The 17,251-nt window shown below is 43.3% G+C and overlaps 1 protein-coding gene across 1 annotated transcript; it reads right to left on the reverse strand.

Moving 5' to 3' along the window:
* Window positions 1-540: 540 nt before the first annotated feature.
* LOC115469727 (nodal homolog 2-A-like) lies at window positions 541-16,852 on the reverse strand. The gene is made up of 3 exons (XM_030202516.1): window positions 16,546-16,852; window positions 13,774-14,591; window positions 541-693 (listed from the first exon to the last, which is right to left on the reverse strand). Exons 1-3 carry the CDS (start codon window positions 16,850-16,852, stop codon window positions 541-543), a joined length of 1,278 nt encoding a protein of 425 aa, XP_030058376.1.
* Between the last annotated feature and the right edge of the window lie 399 nt (window positions 16,853-17,251).

The raw sequence follows: 17,251 nt of genomic DNA on the forward strand, positions 1-17,251 counted from the left end.
CGTCCCTATAAATAAATTGCCAAATTCATTTAACGTGCCTGGTTTTTGAGAGTTAAACTCTCTTCTTCATATCAGTGAAACAGGAGCTCACTTATTTGATGGCTTTTATATTTATACCGAGTAGACCAAAACAATAACCACATTACTTAAGTTAACATATTAACAGTTTTAACTAAAAAATAATTCCTTTGAACATAAAATGAATATTCTAAACACATAGAACTTTTTTTTTTGGCATACAACACTTTTTTTTAACAAATATTTTTTTGTTCTGACTTTATATACAAAAATATATAATCTATCTGGATAATCTATTAATAAATTCTGAAGAGCAATTTACAAAGTTCATGATAAACATTTACAGACAATCTTTTGGTTTATCCAAAGCTTACAGAGAGGAGAAACTCATGTCATTCACTTGCTTCTGTGTCCCTCTTCAGTCTGTATGAGAACAAGAGCTGATTTGTGTGTGCATGTGTGTGCAAACATGCACAATTAAGCAAAGTCATTCCAACGCTAATGAAGTACATATCTTCTACTTCAATTGCAGCCACAGTCTTCAACCACCATGTCAGCGTGGTGTCGGAGGACCACCTCATCGTTCTCGTAGTACAGCATGGACAGAGAACTCATCTTCACAGGCACACAGGAAGGGCAGACAATTTTCTCTGGTTGGTACAAACTCACCAAGCTCTGAAAAAGAGTGTGTGAGAGAGAGAGAATGAGAAATGTATTTATGCTCAAAAGGTTTTTGAAAGGCAACAACTTTACGCAAATAATGTTGGATAATAGCAAAATTATTACATAAAAGCTTCTGATTTGGTCAGACTAAATGTGACCATCTCTGGGGAAAGGTGATTAAAGTCACCAGAAACAAAAAAAAATGAGGTTTTAATGAATTATATTAGAGAAAACAATTTGTAATGCATCAGTCCAAACCTCATCCTTTTAAATGAAAAATTTTTTTTTTTAAGTTGCAGAAGTTTAAACATGTAACTTTTACAGACTGCCTATAGACCCATGACATGAAAAATCAGCCATTCTCAAAATTTTGGATCTGCTGCTTTAGACACCTTTTCTCAGAGAGGATCACAAATGTCTATCAAGTAGGGGTGTGCATTGAAAAATGTTTTATTTCGTCTGTCAAGTCTTTTTCATTTTTTCTCATTTGTTTTGATTTGTTGTAAAACGTTTTCATTCCAGGTTGGCATGTTGTTGACAGCACTAATGAAAACTAGTGTATGTCATTGATGACATGACAAAAAGTCCAACATTTCAAAGTTTTTCAATCACTTTATTTTAAAATGACTGAGGGAGTGCCCTTGAATTTCCTACCATTTCAGGTGAATGCGCATCCCTAACACCTCATCTCTAACAGTGATCCATCTAGGTCACAAGTACCTGGCAGGATCTCAAAAAAAATAAATCTATTCCTTGTTCCTCACTCCAAGAGATAAGTGATGGCTTTCCCAAGTTGGCTAATAAATGGTTTATGAAATTTTCCTCTGGGAACCCTTTTAAATCGAACCATTCTAACTGCCTTGACCAGATCCTCTGGCACCTCTTGGATCCATCCAGTCTGCAGAACTAATACAAAAGGTATTCTCCCACCCCCACCCCCACCCCATGGAGAACAGGTTGATCATGCCCAGACACCTTCCTTTCCATGTGGTGTTACAGAGTTAAGGATCTCAAATTGACAGCCAAACCTTCTGTTTTAAGCATCTCCTTGCATGTTTGTGAAGCACACAGGTACTAGAAATTCAAATGATAGTGTGTTCTAGAAGTTAGCAGGTCTCCGATTGCATGTTAAACCCCTAATTCTAGAAAGTTGCATGCCCAAATTTCCAACTAGTATGAAAATTTCTGCACACAACTTATAGAATAATAATGTCAGTTGTGCACATAACTTAATAGATGAATTAGATGCTAATTGATTTTAACAACCAATTATTGGCTATAATTAGTGTGAATTGGTGCTAATTGGGTGTTATGTGTGTAACCGCCCTTAGTCGATATTCTATAAGGTGTGTGCTCAAATTCCAGAATGCACAACTCCATGGGGAGGGGGCGTGCACCTGGGAGGGGCATGGGTGGGTCAGGGCAGTTTATTAAAAATTTACTATACTATTTGAACTGACTTACAGAGTAAGCGATGCCTACAGTTAGGCATGTAAATGCAGACTGATGCTAGTTTTCCATAATGGCAGTTGCAAATGCAAGTGCTTTTATAAAATCTGCGCTTATTTTAGGATTCTATATAGTGCGCCTAGCGTTCCACCCTGAAATCCAAGCATATTCTGTAACAACGAGCATAACTTAATTGGCTTAAGAAGCTAATCAGCGTTGTTAACAGCACTTAAAAAGCAATAATGAGCATTAATTGGCAATATTTAGAATTTATGCGTATAACTTCTAGTGGAGTGGAGGCGTGGCCTAGTGGTTAAGAGTAGGCGGGGGAGGGTTGGCGGCGGGAGGGGGGCTCGAGAGGGTTGGTGGGGGGGGGGGTCAAAGTTGGTGGTAGTGGTGGTGGCGGCGGGGGGGGGGGTCGGCAATGGCAGGGGGCGTTGGCGGCACTGGGGGGGGCTAAAATGTACCCCCTCACCTCGGGCTCTTGACCCCCCTCCCACCGAAGTCTGGCTACGCCCCTGCTACAAACCCTATTTCATATAAAGGATTTGTTAAGATACATGTGAGACATCTGCAGGCTTATGATACCTTTCATTGGCTAGCATGAGACTCATTTTGAGGCATTCCAAGTTATACATTTTTGAGACACAGTTCGCCTCCTTTCATCTGATCTTGAAGAACATTGGGCCCGATATTCAGACTGTGAGAGTTAACCGGGTTGACTCCCGCAGTTGGCGCTCAGCCGGAATATTCAATGCTGGGCCGTGTCCAGTTTCCGACATTGAATATCTGGGTATTTTTTTGCCAGTTTCAATTTAACTGGCCATGCTGATTTTCAGCGCTAACTGGTTACGTTGAAACCGGCCAAAAATAGGCCTGCTGTTTTGGTGACCAAATTTGGCCACCACACTTAGCTGGTCATGAATTGAATATTAGTGGATAGCTGGTTATATTGCACGTTAAAACCGTTATACGCTGAGCACTAACTAGCAGTATTCAGCAGGAGATAACTGGCGATCTCCTGCTGAATATCGCCGGGTAGCCAGTTAAGTGCAATTTAACCAGACAGGAACTGTTCCTGGCCAGTTAAATTGTTTTAAACATCGGACAGATTGTATTTAGATAACTCCTATGTAGGTTCTAATCAAAGGTTGCAGCCTACCTACCAAGGATCCAGTTTCAACAGTTAATATATACCCCCAAGTCCAACTCAAATCTGATGAAGGATTCAAAACTTAGGCCAAAGTCGGGCCGTGGAGGGTGTCTTATAGACTGTTGAGCAAAAAAGATAAGTGCATGATCCGTTGATTAAATATATAGACGGTTCACTTGTTGAAGTATTTTGAGTAGTAGCCATACCTTTAGAATAAAGAAAGGAGGTTTTTGCCCATGATGATTTAAGAGACCTCCCTAATATTGGTTTACCAATGACGGAGTGTTCCCTTATAATGTGAGGCTTTTTTTCCTCCATTTAACAATTATTTTGCTACATCAGGAATGTTTATGGATATTTTATAAAGCTATATGAGTTATTATTACACAAATATCCTTTTAAGCTCTTTTTTGAGATTTAGGTTTTGTACCAGCTCAGAACCACGCAGATTTTTAAAATGTCCTCATTTCAGCCAGGCTTTGACAGAAGGAATTAAGGGAGTCATTCTCCTTAATCCCCTGTTGTTTATTTCTACCAAAAGAAAGAAAAGGGTAAAAACTGCAGCCTTACTACTTAATTGATGGCACTGTCCCCCTGGTTCTATAAAAGTGGAATTAGAAAAGGTACAGAGAAGGATGACGAAAATGATAAACAGGATGGGATGACTTCACTATGAGGAAAAGCTAAAGCGGCTAGGGCTCTTCAGCTTGGAGAAAAGACAACTGAGGGGATATATGATAGAGGTCTATAAAATAATGAGTGGAGTGGAACAGGTAGAAGTGAATCGCTTGTTTACTCTTTCCCAATCACGAAAGGTTAAAGCAGCTAGGGCTTTTCAGTTTGGAGAAGAGACGGCTGAGGGGAGATAATAGAGGTCTATAAAATAATGAGTGGAATGGGTCTTGTTTACTCTTTCCAAAAATGCTAGGACTAGGGGGCACGCAATGGAGCTACAAAGTAGTAAATTTAAAACAAATCAGAGAAAATATTTCTTCACTCAATGTATAATTAAATTCTAGAATTTGTTGCCAGAGAATGTAGTAAAAGCAGTTAGCTTAACGGGGTTTAAAAAAGGTTTGGCTAGATTCGTAAAAGAGAAATTCATAAGCCATTATTAAAATGGACTTGAGAAAAATCGACTGCTTATTTCTAGGATAAGCAGCATAAAATGCACTGTTTTGGGATCTTGCCAGGAACTTGTAATCTGGATTGGCTACAGTTGGAAACAGGATGCTGGGCTTGATAGACCTTCAGTCTGTCCCAGTATGGCAATACTTATGTACTTATTATGTACTTATGTCGTAAAAAATTGTGTGCACCATTTAATAGAATAATGAGCCTATTAGTGCCAATAATTGGCTTTTTAGTTAGCACTAATTAGATTTAATTGGGACTAATGCGTGTAAAGTTAAGTGTGAGATCTGCTCCTACAATTTACGTGTGACTTGAATAAGGGCGCACAGAAATGGCAGGGTCATGGGCGTTTCAGGGTGGATCAGGGCATGGTTTTGGGTTGTGCATGTAATTCTAGAATAGTGGTGTTCCATGTGTAAACTTAGGCGTGGGCATTTGCACCATGTTTTCACTGGTGCAAATGGTGACACCTAAATTTACACGTAACTTCTCCGCTTAAGCGTTATTCTATAAACCATGCTGAACTTTAGGCGCGGCTTATAGAATAATGCTTAAACGTTTTTTTTCAGCACCAATATTTTTAGGCGCCATTTATAAAATTCATCTCCTATACGTATATGTTGGTAAAATGTGCAACCCACATGTGAAAATACCAGTACTAACACACTGAAGTTGCTGAATTGGTACTTTCATGTGTAAGTGGCAGACAGGGCCGGTCTTAAGGCGAGGCGACTGAGGTGGCCGCATAGGGCCTCGCGCCTGAGGTCGCCCCGCCCCGGCCGCCCGAGCTCCAGTCCTCCCTCCCTCCCTCCCTCAGACGGCCCTCGACGGCGGCATGGTGGGGGCGGTCCACCCCGGATGTCAGTGGGTGGGGGGTGCCCCGCTCCCGCTGCTCCCACCCTGTCCTACCTTTAAAAAAAGAATTTGGAAGCGCCGGAGTGACAGACAGCGCCTCGCGTCTGCCCTGCTACTAAAAATCTCTTCGATGTCGTTGGGCCTTCTCACATTGAGTCCCACCCTCCTCTGAGGTAACTTCCAATTACCGCAAGGGCAGGCGGGACTCAATGTGAGAAGGCCCAATGATGTCGAAGTGATTTTTAGTAGCAGGGCAGACGTGAGGCGCTGCCTGTCCCTCCGGCGCTTCCAAATTCTTTTTTTAAAGGCAGTGAGGGTGGTGGGTGGCAGGAGAACGGAGCTTGGAGATGGGTCGGGTGGGATTCAGATGGGAGAAGGGTGTGGGTGGGGGTTCTCAGGTGGGGGAAGGGTGGTGAGGGGGTTCTCAAATGGGAAGGAGACTACTACTACTACTTAACAGTTCTAAAGCTGAGGTGGGGAGGGGGATCACGGATGGGAGAAGGGGGTTCTTGCATGGTTGAAGGGGACGGGTGGGGAGGGGCCTGGGGAGGGAGTTCTCGGATGGGAGAAGGGGACCGGTGGGGAGGGGACTGGGGTTCTTGGATGGGAGAAGGGGACTGAGGTGGGGAGGGGGTTCACAGATGGGAGAAGGGGGTAGGGAGGGGGTTCTTGGATGGTTGAAGGGGACGGATGGGGAGGGGACTGGGGTTCTTGGATGGGAGAAGGGGACTGGGGAGGGGGTTCTCGGATGGGAGAAGGGGACTGGCACTGGGGTCTGAGAAGGGGCCATATGGGAAAATGGGGGCCATGCCTGGGGCTGGTGGAAAAATGGGGCATGCGTGGGTCAGGTGGAAGAATGGTTCTGAAAAGGGGGGCCTTAATACAAGGCATGTGGATGAAGGGGGGCTGGAACTGGGGGCTGAAAAGGAGGGTAGGTGGGATAAGGGGGCTGAGGGTCAGATCCTGGATGGGGGAGCGAGAGGGAGAGCAAACCCTGGATGGATGGGAGAGGGAGGGCAAATTGTGGATTGAAGGGGCAGAGAGAAAGGGCAGACAGTGGATGGAAGGGATAGAAAGGGCAGACAGTGAATGGATGGGGGAGAGAGAGGGCAGACAGGGGCAGATGGTGGATGGATCATGGAAGGGGCAGACATAGAGGGCAGATGTGGATGGAAGGCGCAGAGAGAGTGGGCAGACATTGGATGGAGGGGACAGGAGAGAGGGCAGACACTGGATGGCAGAAAGAGACCGAAGACAGATGCTGGATGGCAGGAAGACAGTGAAAAGAAGATGAGGAAAGCAGAAACCAGAGACAACAAACTGTAAATAAAATATATATTTTATTTTTTTGCTCTAGGATAAAGTAGTATTGTAGATGTGTTAATAAATGTTTATAATAGAACATGTAAACAAGGTAATCTTTTTATTGGACTAATTTTAATACATTTTGGCTAACTTTCGGAGAACAAAACCCCCTTCCTCAGGTCAGGTTAGGATACTGTAACAGTACTATACTATATTGACCTGAGGAAGGATGTTTTGGCCTCTGAAAGGTAAATCTATTAGTCCAATAAAATGATATTATTTTATGTTCTATATTTGTTTTATTTTCTATTTGTTAATTTGTAAAGTGGTGATTGGTATTTGTTAGTTTTATTTCAAATTTACATCTGCTGTCTTTATATTTTGCACAGTACTAGGGGACATTTTCTGTTTCTGTGGTGTTGCATTGTATGCAGAGTCTGGCATCTTGGGGGTTCAGTTTAATTTTTGTCTAAATAGAAAGTTTAAATATTACTACTTATTATATAGTGGATTAGGGTGTATCTGTGTTTGTGAAAAAGACATGGCTTTCAGTTGGCATTGACTGTGCAGGATCGACGATCTGTACTATTCTGCCTGGTTTCATTTTACAATAGGTGAATTGATGTTCTAGTGCTCACTGTAGTGTTTTAAGATGTTTTCCTTTTCTTTGTGTGATTCGTAGAAATGACTGCTTATGGTATGGTAGAATTGCTCTATAGGTCCTGAGTGTTTTGTATTCTCGGCATACCTTGTACTGGATTTTGGAGGGGTGTGTGAAAAAATGACCGGGAGGGAGGGAGGGGGCCTTGGAGCTGGGAGCCCTAGGGGGAGAAGCCCTGGAGCTGGGGGCCTTGGAGCTCGGAGGGAGCGGCCCGGAAGCTCAGAGGGAGGGGTGGCCGGCCCTGGAGCTAGGGTGGGGGTGATGCTAAGGTAGGGGTGGAGCTAGGTGGGGCGGAGTTAGGATGGGGCAGGGCTAGGGTGGGGCCCCATCAAATTGGTCTGCATAGGGCCCCGCACTTGCTAAGACCGGCCCTGGTGGCAGAACTTTAATGTGGAAGAAGCAGAGTTGATGCTACTCTTTCTGTGTATATGTGTATTTCTTAAACAGCTGCATCTGCTGATGTGCATTCACCTGAGCCTTTTGTAAATACAGGTAGAGGAGTGTGGTAGCCGTGTTAGTCCACTCTTAAGGTTATCAATAGAAATCTAACAAAATAAAACATGGAAAAGAAAATAAGATGATACCTTTTTTATTGGACATAACTTAATACATTTCTTGATTAGGTGGAACTCAGCACTTCCTGACATGGACATCTCAAATTCTGATCTCTACAACCTACCTAAAAGGCCTTAGTCTCACATTTCCAGCACAAAAATAAATGATCAGTAAGGCAAAGATAAAACATTCAATTATCAAACAAAGGCATACCAAACCTAGTCTGTATACAATTATCATCTCATCACCACCCACTCCCTAAAAAAAGCAACCTTATCCAAGCATCCAGAATCCAAATAGCAAATATAGCCATGTTCAAAACTGCAAAATGTCTCTCTTTCTTTTTTTTTTAACTGACTGCTTGCTAGATGTTTTTGTGCTCTGTGCGTTTATCTTTTTCGGCCATTTTTGAACCCCCCCCCAAAAAAAAACATCCAAGTGAAAAATGCACAAAATGAAGCTATTGGGATGTGGGAGGAGCCAGCATTCTTAGTAGACTGGTCACAGAAACATCCCAGCAGAGCTGTGGGGCATTCTAGGCCCTAGGGGACACTGCAGTGGACTTCACATGTGCCAAGTACACATCTCACCCTTACCCCCTTATATTGTAGAGTGAGTGCTTCAAAACCCATCAAAAACCTACTGCATCCAACTATACACCACTACAGTAGCCCTTATGGCTGCAGGTGTCACCTATATGTGGGTACAACAGGTTTTTGGTGGGTTTTGGAGAGCTGACACATTCCATCACAAGTGTAAATTAGACTGGATTATGGGCCTGGATCCCCTTCTCCACAGTGCACTGCACAGACCACTAAACTACTCCAGGGACTTGCTTGCTCCACTAATAGGTCTGGCTTTAACATTGGATGCTGTCATAGAGGCTGGTATGTACTGTTTCTTTTACATCTTTGGGAGTGGGAGGGGGTCAAGGACTGCTGAGGGAGTAAGGGAAGGTCATTCCTTTATTATTATTTGTAGCATTTGTATCCCACATTTTCCCACCAATTTCCCACCAGTAGTCATCTGATCATTTTATTGTAGCTTAGTCGTTATTAAAACAGGTTTAGCTCAAAAATTCTTTAGTTTTAGTCCTGTACGTTTTTGTTTTGTTCCATTATGGCTGAAAAACATCCAGATCTTAGGAACACCCAAATTCCACACTTAACACACCCCCTTGAGATCTGGATGCACTGCAGATGAACAGCATAGAAAAACACCTGGAAAATGGGTTTTGAAAATACCAATTTGGACGTTTTGGTGAGAAAAATGCCCAAATGCTGCTTTATGCCACTTTCTAGATTTTTTTCTCTTTCGAAAATGAGCCCCCATGTGACTTAGACAAGTCACATGGGGGCTTTTTTACCATGCTGTGGTAAAAAGTGGCCTTAGCATACCTTTACTTGGGTTTTTATTGCGTGCTAAGTCCATTTTTACCACAGCTGAATAACGGCCGATTTTCCATTTTTTTCTATTAATGGCCATGTGTTAATGCTGCCATTAGTATGCGGCCATTAAAAAAAATTACTGTGGGAGCACCTCCCCCCTATATTCAGTGTTTTTTTAAACATTAATTGTTGGTGGCTAAATTATCCCTCAATATTCAGTGCCAGGCCATGTCCAGGCACCGGCACTGAATATCAGGGGATGATGGGTACCGGAACTTATGTGGCCAGGGCCCGCTTAACCTTTTTTTTAAAAGAGCCCCTGAGTCCCCTCTCACCCACCCTCAACAATGCTCCCTCTTTCCCTCCCCCTCCCCCAGTAAGCAGAAAGAACTCCCTCCAGCAAGACCCCCCCCCCACCCTCACAGCCATCCAAGTAGGCCCTCCACCCGGGCCTACCTGAATCCCTAGTGGTCTAATGGGGTCATTGGGGCAGTAGCGCAGTCCCCTCACTCCTGCCTCTTGCAGCACCTCTCCAAAATGGCTGCCACAGGGCTCTTTTTATTTTAAACAATAACAAAAAAAGGTTTTGCGAGTGCCAGCCCTATATTCAGTGTCTGCACTCACATAACTATGCAGCCTTATTAAATTAAGCTGCTTAGCTATGCGGGTGCTGGCACTGAATATTGCCAGCACCCACATAAACTCGGGCTCTTCCCTAGTACTGCCCCTGACCTGCCCACTTTTTGTTTCTCAGTGGCTCTGAATAATGAAGGTTTGCATTGCAAAAATTTTGTTTTGTTTTTTAATTCAGGGTAGGGGAAGGTAATTTAATTTGTGCTGTATGTTGTATTTGTATCCCACATTTTACCACCTATTTGCAAATGAAAAATATATTAAAAAGCTACAAAAAAATGCCAGTGTCTGGGCCAGCCCCTCCTCGCATCATTCTGATCAAACTGTCCATGGGTGGGACCAGATGTCCTTCCCCATCCCCCTCATCCTACCCCATGGTGTCCAAATGGGACAAGAGAGACCCCCAGTCACTTCTGCCCTGCTGATGCTTTACTCCAAAATAGTGCCAGACCCTACCATACTAGAGTACTGTGTCAGTCAGACAGGAGCAACTGAGGGTCAGCCCTGCACCATTTGGGCTTTATGGACTTGGGAAGTTTTGCAGTGATGGCATTAATGTATGTAAAAAAAAAAGAAACAGCATGCCATTTATTAACCATTGGAGTTGGGACTGCCTTACTTATGACTCCCTGTCCCTTTCCTTCCTTCCCTTTAATCAACTGGAAGTAAATAGTAGGCTGCAGCTTTGTTTATTAACAGTTCTATGGAAATTATAAAAAAAATTCCAAATAGTAACACCCTGAGCTACACTTAAATATTGAGACACCCCCCACCCCAGCTACTCGGCTTATCAGCAAAGTAGCAAGTCCGTCAAACACTCCATCTGTGATAATCTACACTCTGCCAGCCCCTTTGACAGCTGGAGCCATGGAGTAGGTATGAACCTCCATGCTTGTTAACCGGGTCCTGAGAACCCCCCCACTGATAATCAAATTGTGAACCCTGCTTTTGTTATTGGCTCATCCCCCATGAGCAACAACCCCTGTAACTCAGGTGTCCACCCACTGACACAACCATAATGACAACCCCAAACATTGTCGCACCCTTACAACAGGAGAACAATCCCAAGCCAAGACAACATAAGGGTAGGCGGGAGGGTAAGTTGCCTCTGAGGAATGGAAATAATGCCTTAGTATTGGTCCATGGTGCGACCGCACCTTGAATATTGTGTTCAAGATATAGTGAAATTAGAAAACGTACAGAGAAGGGCGACGAAAATGATAAAGGTGATGGGAACGACTTGCCTATGAGGAAAGGCTGAAGTGTCTAGGGCTCTTCAGCTTGGAGAAGAGACGGCTGAGGGGAGATATGATAGAAGTCTATAAAATAATGAGTGGAGTGGAACGGGTAGATGTGAATCGTTTGTTTACTCTTTTCAAAAATACTAGGAATAGGGGGCATGCGATGAAGCTATGGAAAAAATGTTTCTTCAGGCAATGTGTAATTAAACTCTGGAATTCGTTGCCAGAGTATGTGGAAAAGTCGGTTAGCTTAGCGGGGTTTAAAAAGGGTCTGGATGGCTTCCTAAAGGAAAAGTCCATAGACCATTATTAAATTGACTTGGGAAAATCCACTGTTTATTTCTGGGATAAGCTTTTCTGGGATTTTGCCAGGTATTTGTGACCTGGATTGGCCACTGTTGGAAACAGGGTACTGGGCTTGATGGACCTTTGGTCTGTCCCAGTGTGGCAATACTTATGTACTTATGAACAGGAAACGTTGACCCTCAAAGAGGCTGCTTTAGGGGTCCTTTTACTAAGTTACGGTAAAAAGTGGCCTGTGGTAGTGTAGGCGCGTTTACTGGGCGTGCACCAGGCCAGTTTTTACCGCATCTACAAAAATGGCTTTTTAAAAAATGGGACACAAACAGAGACTGCGGTAAAAATGAAACCAGCATGCACCCAAGACTGGTCTGAACCCTTAATGTCACCCATTGTTCTAGCGGTAAAGGCTGATGCACTACACACGTGGTGACCGGTCAGCACGCGCCAAGTGCTGATTATTGCACACAGGAGGAAATAAAGAAATAATTCATCCATGTGTTATGGGCGCACGCCAGTGCTGGCCTGACGGTAGTCTCATTTGGGCGCGCACTGCACATGCATAGAGCCTACTGCGACTTAGTAAATGGGCCCCTTAAATACTCCTGCTGACACCCCCATCTGACGGTTTATGCTGCCCAATGGGATTCCACTGCCCTGCTGATACACCAGATTCTTATTGGAAAGTTTCCGGAATGATCACCAGCAGTCTGTATGACCTGTGAAGGAAAATATAAATAGACAGATCCCCCCCCCCCTTCACAGGTCATACAGACTGTCCCTGGTGATCATTCCGAAAACTTTCACATAAGAAGACTCTAGTGTATTAGTGGCTCAGTGCAATCCCATGAGCAGGAACAGAATTAAGAAACCTTCACAGTTATCTCCCAACCTTGAGAAAGCCAGACTTACATGTGCCATTATATTACAACATGTCTTATTGTGGAAAAGGAGAGCACCAATTCAGTTTAAAGATTCCAGTGATCCCCTACAGTTAGTGCGGTCCTAGAGCTCCATCTCAAGGGGGGGGGGGGGGGGGGAGATCCTAATTGTACCCCATGTGCATGCATGGAATTGTAGAGCTGCTTTTCTTCAGCCTTGCACACACAGGAAGATTGAAAAAGGAGAGGCTTAATTTATCGCTGCGAATATGGCTGAATCAGCTCAGGGAGTTCAACTTTACTACAGAGAACCTCAGCAGTTAACGTTATATCAATATTCGGGATTAAATCTCTCCCTTATAAAAGATTATGAGAACACTTCACTTGTGTTTCAATTTTTTCTAAAAAAGGACAAGAGACTAGAGGTACAAAGGCCACAGGGTGTCATAATTTATTAAGACAGGTATCAGGTGTTGAATTCGGAATAAAGATCTTTGGGCCAGATGCACTTAAGTTAACGAGCCAGCAATGTGGTTTTTAAACCAATTCTAGCCAGTCTAGGGAGCAAGTTGTAAAACAAGACATGCAGAAAAGGGTTCTCAGAGCCATTTTCCTGTCAGGGTAGCAGCTAACGAAAATGGAATGCAAATGAGCTAATTAGTATTATAATGCACATGCAAGGCAGATGCACAGCTGTTTTCCAACCCTATGCACCATGGAAAACCTAACGGCAGCTCTGAACCTCTCGTTGGGGCTGCTGTGAGCGGCACCCATGCAGAGGAGGATGCCTATCGAAAAAACATCCAAGTGCTCGTCAGGGACGTCCTTTCACGTGCCTAACACTTGGATGTCCCTGATGAGCACTTAGATGTTTTTTTCTTCAGATTTTGTGATGGGTGTCCTTCTCTTGGACGTGTTTTTTTAATGACCATCGCTGACCTGAAATGACCACAGCTGGAGAGAATAGGGGATTTGGATGTCCCTTTCGATTATGCCCCTCTAGGTCTCTCTCAGCCAATCACAGGGTGTCATAATTTATTAAGACAGGCATCAGGTGTTGAATTCGGAATAAAGATCTTTGGGCCAGCAATGTGGTTTTTAAACCAATTCTAGCCAGTCTAGCAAGCAAGTAGTAAAACAAGACATGCACTGGTGCCAGCTAAACGTGCTGTGAATGGCTGAGAGAGACCTGGAGGGGCATAATCGAAAGGGACATCCAAATAGTTTTGATTCAGGCGTCCTCGCACGTCCCGATCCCTGATTCTCTCTCCCGCTCTCTCCCTCTGCTGCACAAAATGCCCGGAAATGTATTGAGGGCTATTATACATGCAGCTTGTCTGCGTGTATGAAGCCGTCTTTGGCATGCGCAGAGCAGCCAGCATAACGCTTGGCTGCTCTGTGCATGCTCAGCTCATTTGCATGCGATTTCCTTCATGCATGCCCGTTTTTTTATCGATTCGCTAAGGATTCGGTAAGGGGAGGGCTCTTTCTGTGGAGTTAGTGCATCTGGCTCTTTGTCCCTTCTAGGACACCTTACCTGCATATATGCATGATTGGTTGGGTTGAAAGACTCATCCACTGGAGCTGGACAGATCCCCTCACATCTGTAGGCATTGTATCTTTTGGGGTAGACAATCCAGCTGCCCCAGCCTATATGTTCAAAGTCCACCAACATGTCCACCTTCCTGCACAGTGGCTTGCCTTCCTCTGTTAGTCTGGAGGGGGGGTTCCCCACTTTAATGCGATGCCTTTCTTTTCTGTTCCTTCTATGCCTGCGGTTTCCCATGACGTCTGCAATGTCTGAAAGGACATACTTGGACCTCTGGGCCTCCTTGATCAACCTTGGCCCTCCAGAAGAGGGGCCTGAAGGTTTGTCTTTTGAGAAGATAACCAGCATGACCCTGTCCATAGTGTTATGAGGCACCGGAGTGGAGTCACTCTCTTGCTCCGTTTCTTTGCACTCTTCCGTCAGCCCCCCAGAGTTGCTGTTGGGTTCAGCTGTCTCTTCCTGGGCATCATCAAGCAAATAGTGAATCTGGGAATATTCTGTGTCATGGAGGGGAGTGCCTTGGTGGATCCATTGCTTGAGCATCTGAGTAACATTAAACACTTTCCAGGAGGAGCCAGGGCGAATGGAAGGATTAGTGCTGAAGGTGCCTAGGTAACGTTTTTCCTGACAGCTCTGATTCTCCTCACATTTCCGATCGTGGCTGTGGTAGATCTCCACAGTCACATTCTTGGACTGGGAGAAAGAAGGCAGGCGGACCCGGAGCTCTGCCAGCTGTACTTCATAATTCCCAGAGACAGAGGACAGGTCAAAGGAGAGAGTCCAGCGGTTGGCCACTTCCAGGCAATCTGGAAAATAACAGAAAGACACTCAGCCCCATTCTGATGAATTTTTATGAGAGCTTCAGGCCATGTGTACCCTTACGCAAAATAAAATGCTTAACTTATTTATTTATTTATAGCATTTGTATCCCACATTTTCCCAACAATTTGCAGGCTCAATGTGGCTTACATTTGCCGTAATGGCAGTTGCCATTTCCGAGTAATAGAATTAATGTGTTAAGTTCCATACATACATGGTAACATACATGTAACATAACATACGTGAACAGATCATGGTATAGATATATATCATGTGCATATATATGTTAAGAAAGAATAAACTATGTTAAAAGGCTATCATTACCTTCTGTTCTACATTATATCAGCTGGTTGAAAGAAAGAATCCCCCCCCCCCCCCCCAAAGTGCTTGTTCTTGCCAGATGTCAAAACATTGAGGATGTGGATTGAGTCTCTATGCAGGCTTTGCTCTACAGACGTCTCAGCTCCAATCCACAAAACTAATGAAGAAATAAGTATTGTAGCACCCAGGGTCCCACAGGGAAGGGTCTCATAGGACATCATCTATCACTGGAACACAAACAAGACTTCCGTTCCCCAAATGCACAGCATGAAACTACATTTTAAAGTGCATCATTACATTCTAAAATTGTAAGCTGGTGTTTCAAGACAACTAAACATCCCACAGCAACCTCCTAAAACTTAAAAAAAAAACTATAAATTAAAATGAAAGCAATACTTAAGTCACAGAAAACAAGAAGGCAGATGATCCGCAAAATCCAACGTGGAAGCAAACAAAAGAGCAGATCATTAGGTGGTATTAATATGACTTTATTGGAGAAATTATCGCCCAACACAGACTGTGTTTCGCCCACAAGGGCTGCGTCAGGGGCTCTAAAATAACAAACAGTAATAAAATAAATGAATGAACAACATATATAACACCACTCATAATATATATAGAAAAATAAATAAAGAACTTAAGAAAGAAAGTTAAGAAAAAATAATTAAGAAAAAAGAAAGAAATACATAGGATACCATGACATGTGCAATAACAAAATCTCAAATAAATACATCTAAATATTCACTACAAAATACATAATCATAATTAATAAATACAAATTATATAACCAAAAGAAGACTACTCAATATTAAAACAATAATCCTCCTAGTAAAATGATCACATATTCAAATTGTATATCCATAAATATAAAAGATAGCATAATGACCATATACAAGCGATCATATACTACAGCATAGCGTAATAAAAATAGCAAAATTACAACATGTAATAAAAGATATTGGACAATCTTCTAAACTAGTATAGAAGACAGTAACGTTATCCATAAATATAAAGGACAGCCTAATAAACATATACAAGCGATCATATACTACAGCATAACGCAATAAAAGTATCACAATTTAAACAAATTTTGCCAAATAATAAAAGATGTTGGACATTCTTCTAATCTAATATAGAATACCACCTAGTGATCTGCTCTTTTGTTTGCTTCCATACTTAAGTCACATCCTCGTACTGCAACATGTCCTTTTATGAACCTCAATCATATGGAAAAGAATCATTTTAGCTGACCAATAATTTGAAGTTTATTGCCGTAGGGTCCTTCCCCCATTTCTCTAGAACCTTCAAGACATTTTATCCCAAAATGTATTTACATAAAGAATTTTTTAAAACCCCCATAAAGTTATATCTGCAGCCAATTCCTGATAAAAACCAGTGGAACAGATACCAGCTTCAGAAGAGAAATCAGCCATTTCCCCAGGTACAAAAAAAATTCCTTAGATTGTGAGCCCTCTAGGGACAGAGAAAGTACCTGAATATAATGTGTACAGCGCTGCGTACATCTAACACTATAGAAATGATTAGTAGTAGTAGTAGCCCTACGGTTCCTCTCTGTACAATCATTAGGCATCTACTGTTAAGGTAATGGCGAGTTCTTACTTTTGGCAAAGAGGCTGAGGACGGTGTCGGCCTCCTGCAGCACCGGATGCTCCAGCAGCGCTAAGCCCGAATGGTTGCCCATAGTGAAGGATTTGTACAGCTGCATCATATACAGAGGGTATCTGAGAGCCTGCTGGGCATGCCGGATCCCATACACTGTAGCTACAGACTTCAGCCTTTGGTTGGATGCTGGGGACCCTTTCCCGACTTGCACCAAATGAGTTGGCTTACAGGGACCTTCTTGTATCCAGAGGAGAAGGCACAAGGAGAGCAGCTCCAGAGCTGCTGTGGAGCTGTGGGATCCCATTTCAGTGGAAGTTGACCCGCTTCTGTCTTCAGGTTGAAGTAGCCCTGCTGTATTCCTAGCCCTTTCCCTTTCTCCCTCCCTCTCTCTCTGGGGCAGGCCTCTATATAGCTCTGAGGATCCCCCCTCCCTTTGATCAGGGAGCCTTTGATCAAAGACTTTCCATCAAAAGGTCAGAGCTGGCAAGTTCATTGTCTCCTTAACGAGCGCCTATTCTTATGCATTAGCCAGGGTTTAGGAAGTGATCTGGTGTAACAGGGTAGCTCCCCTATGCTTATCTTGTCAAAAAGAGAGGAGGTTACTATTATACATCCCTGAAAGCCAGGATTCTATTATAGAGTGATTTGTTCCTGGCGTCTCTTATCTTGCCTATCATTTAGGGGGAATTAAGATAAAACAGAT

This window comes from Microcaecilia unicolor, chromosome 4, assembly GCF_901765095.1.
Source record: "Microcaecilia unicolor chromosome 4, aMicUni1.1, whole genome shotgun sequence".
In the NCBI taxonomy this organism is placed as follows: Eukaryota; Metazoa; Chordata; class Amphibia; order Gymnophiona; family Siphonopidae; genus Microcaecilia; species Microcaecilia unicolor.

Bases quoted from the DNA above. Each gene is read 5' to 3' on its own strand.
- LOC115469727 (XM_030202516.1), bottom strand. From the start codon at position 16,852: ATGGGATCCCACAGCTCCACAGCAGCTCTGGAGCTGCTCTCCTTGTGC. The intron at 14,592-16,545 runs GTAAGAACTCGC...GTTATTTTCCAG, and splicing joins CCTCAGCCTCTTTGCCAAAA to ATTGCCTGGAAGTGGCCAAC. The intron at 694-13,773 runs GTAAGGTGTCCT...ACTCTTTTTCAG, and splicing joins CCAATCATGCATATATGCAG to AGCTTGGTGAGTTTGTACCA.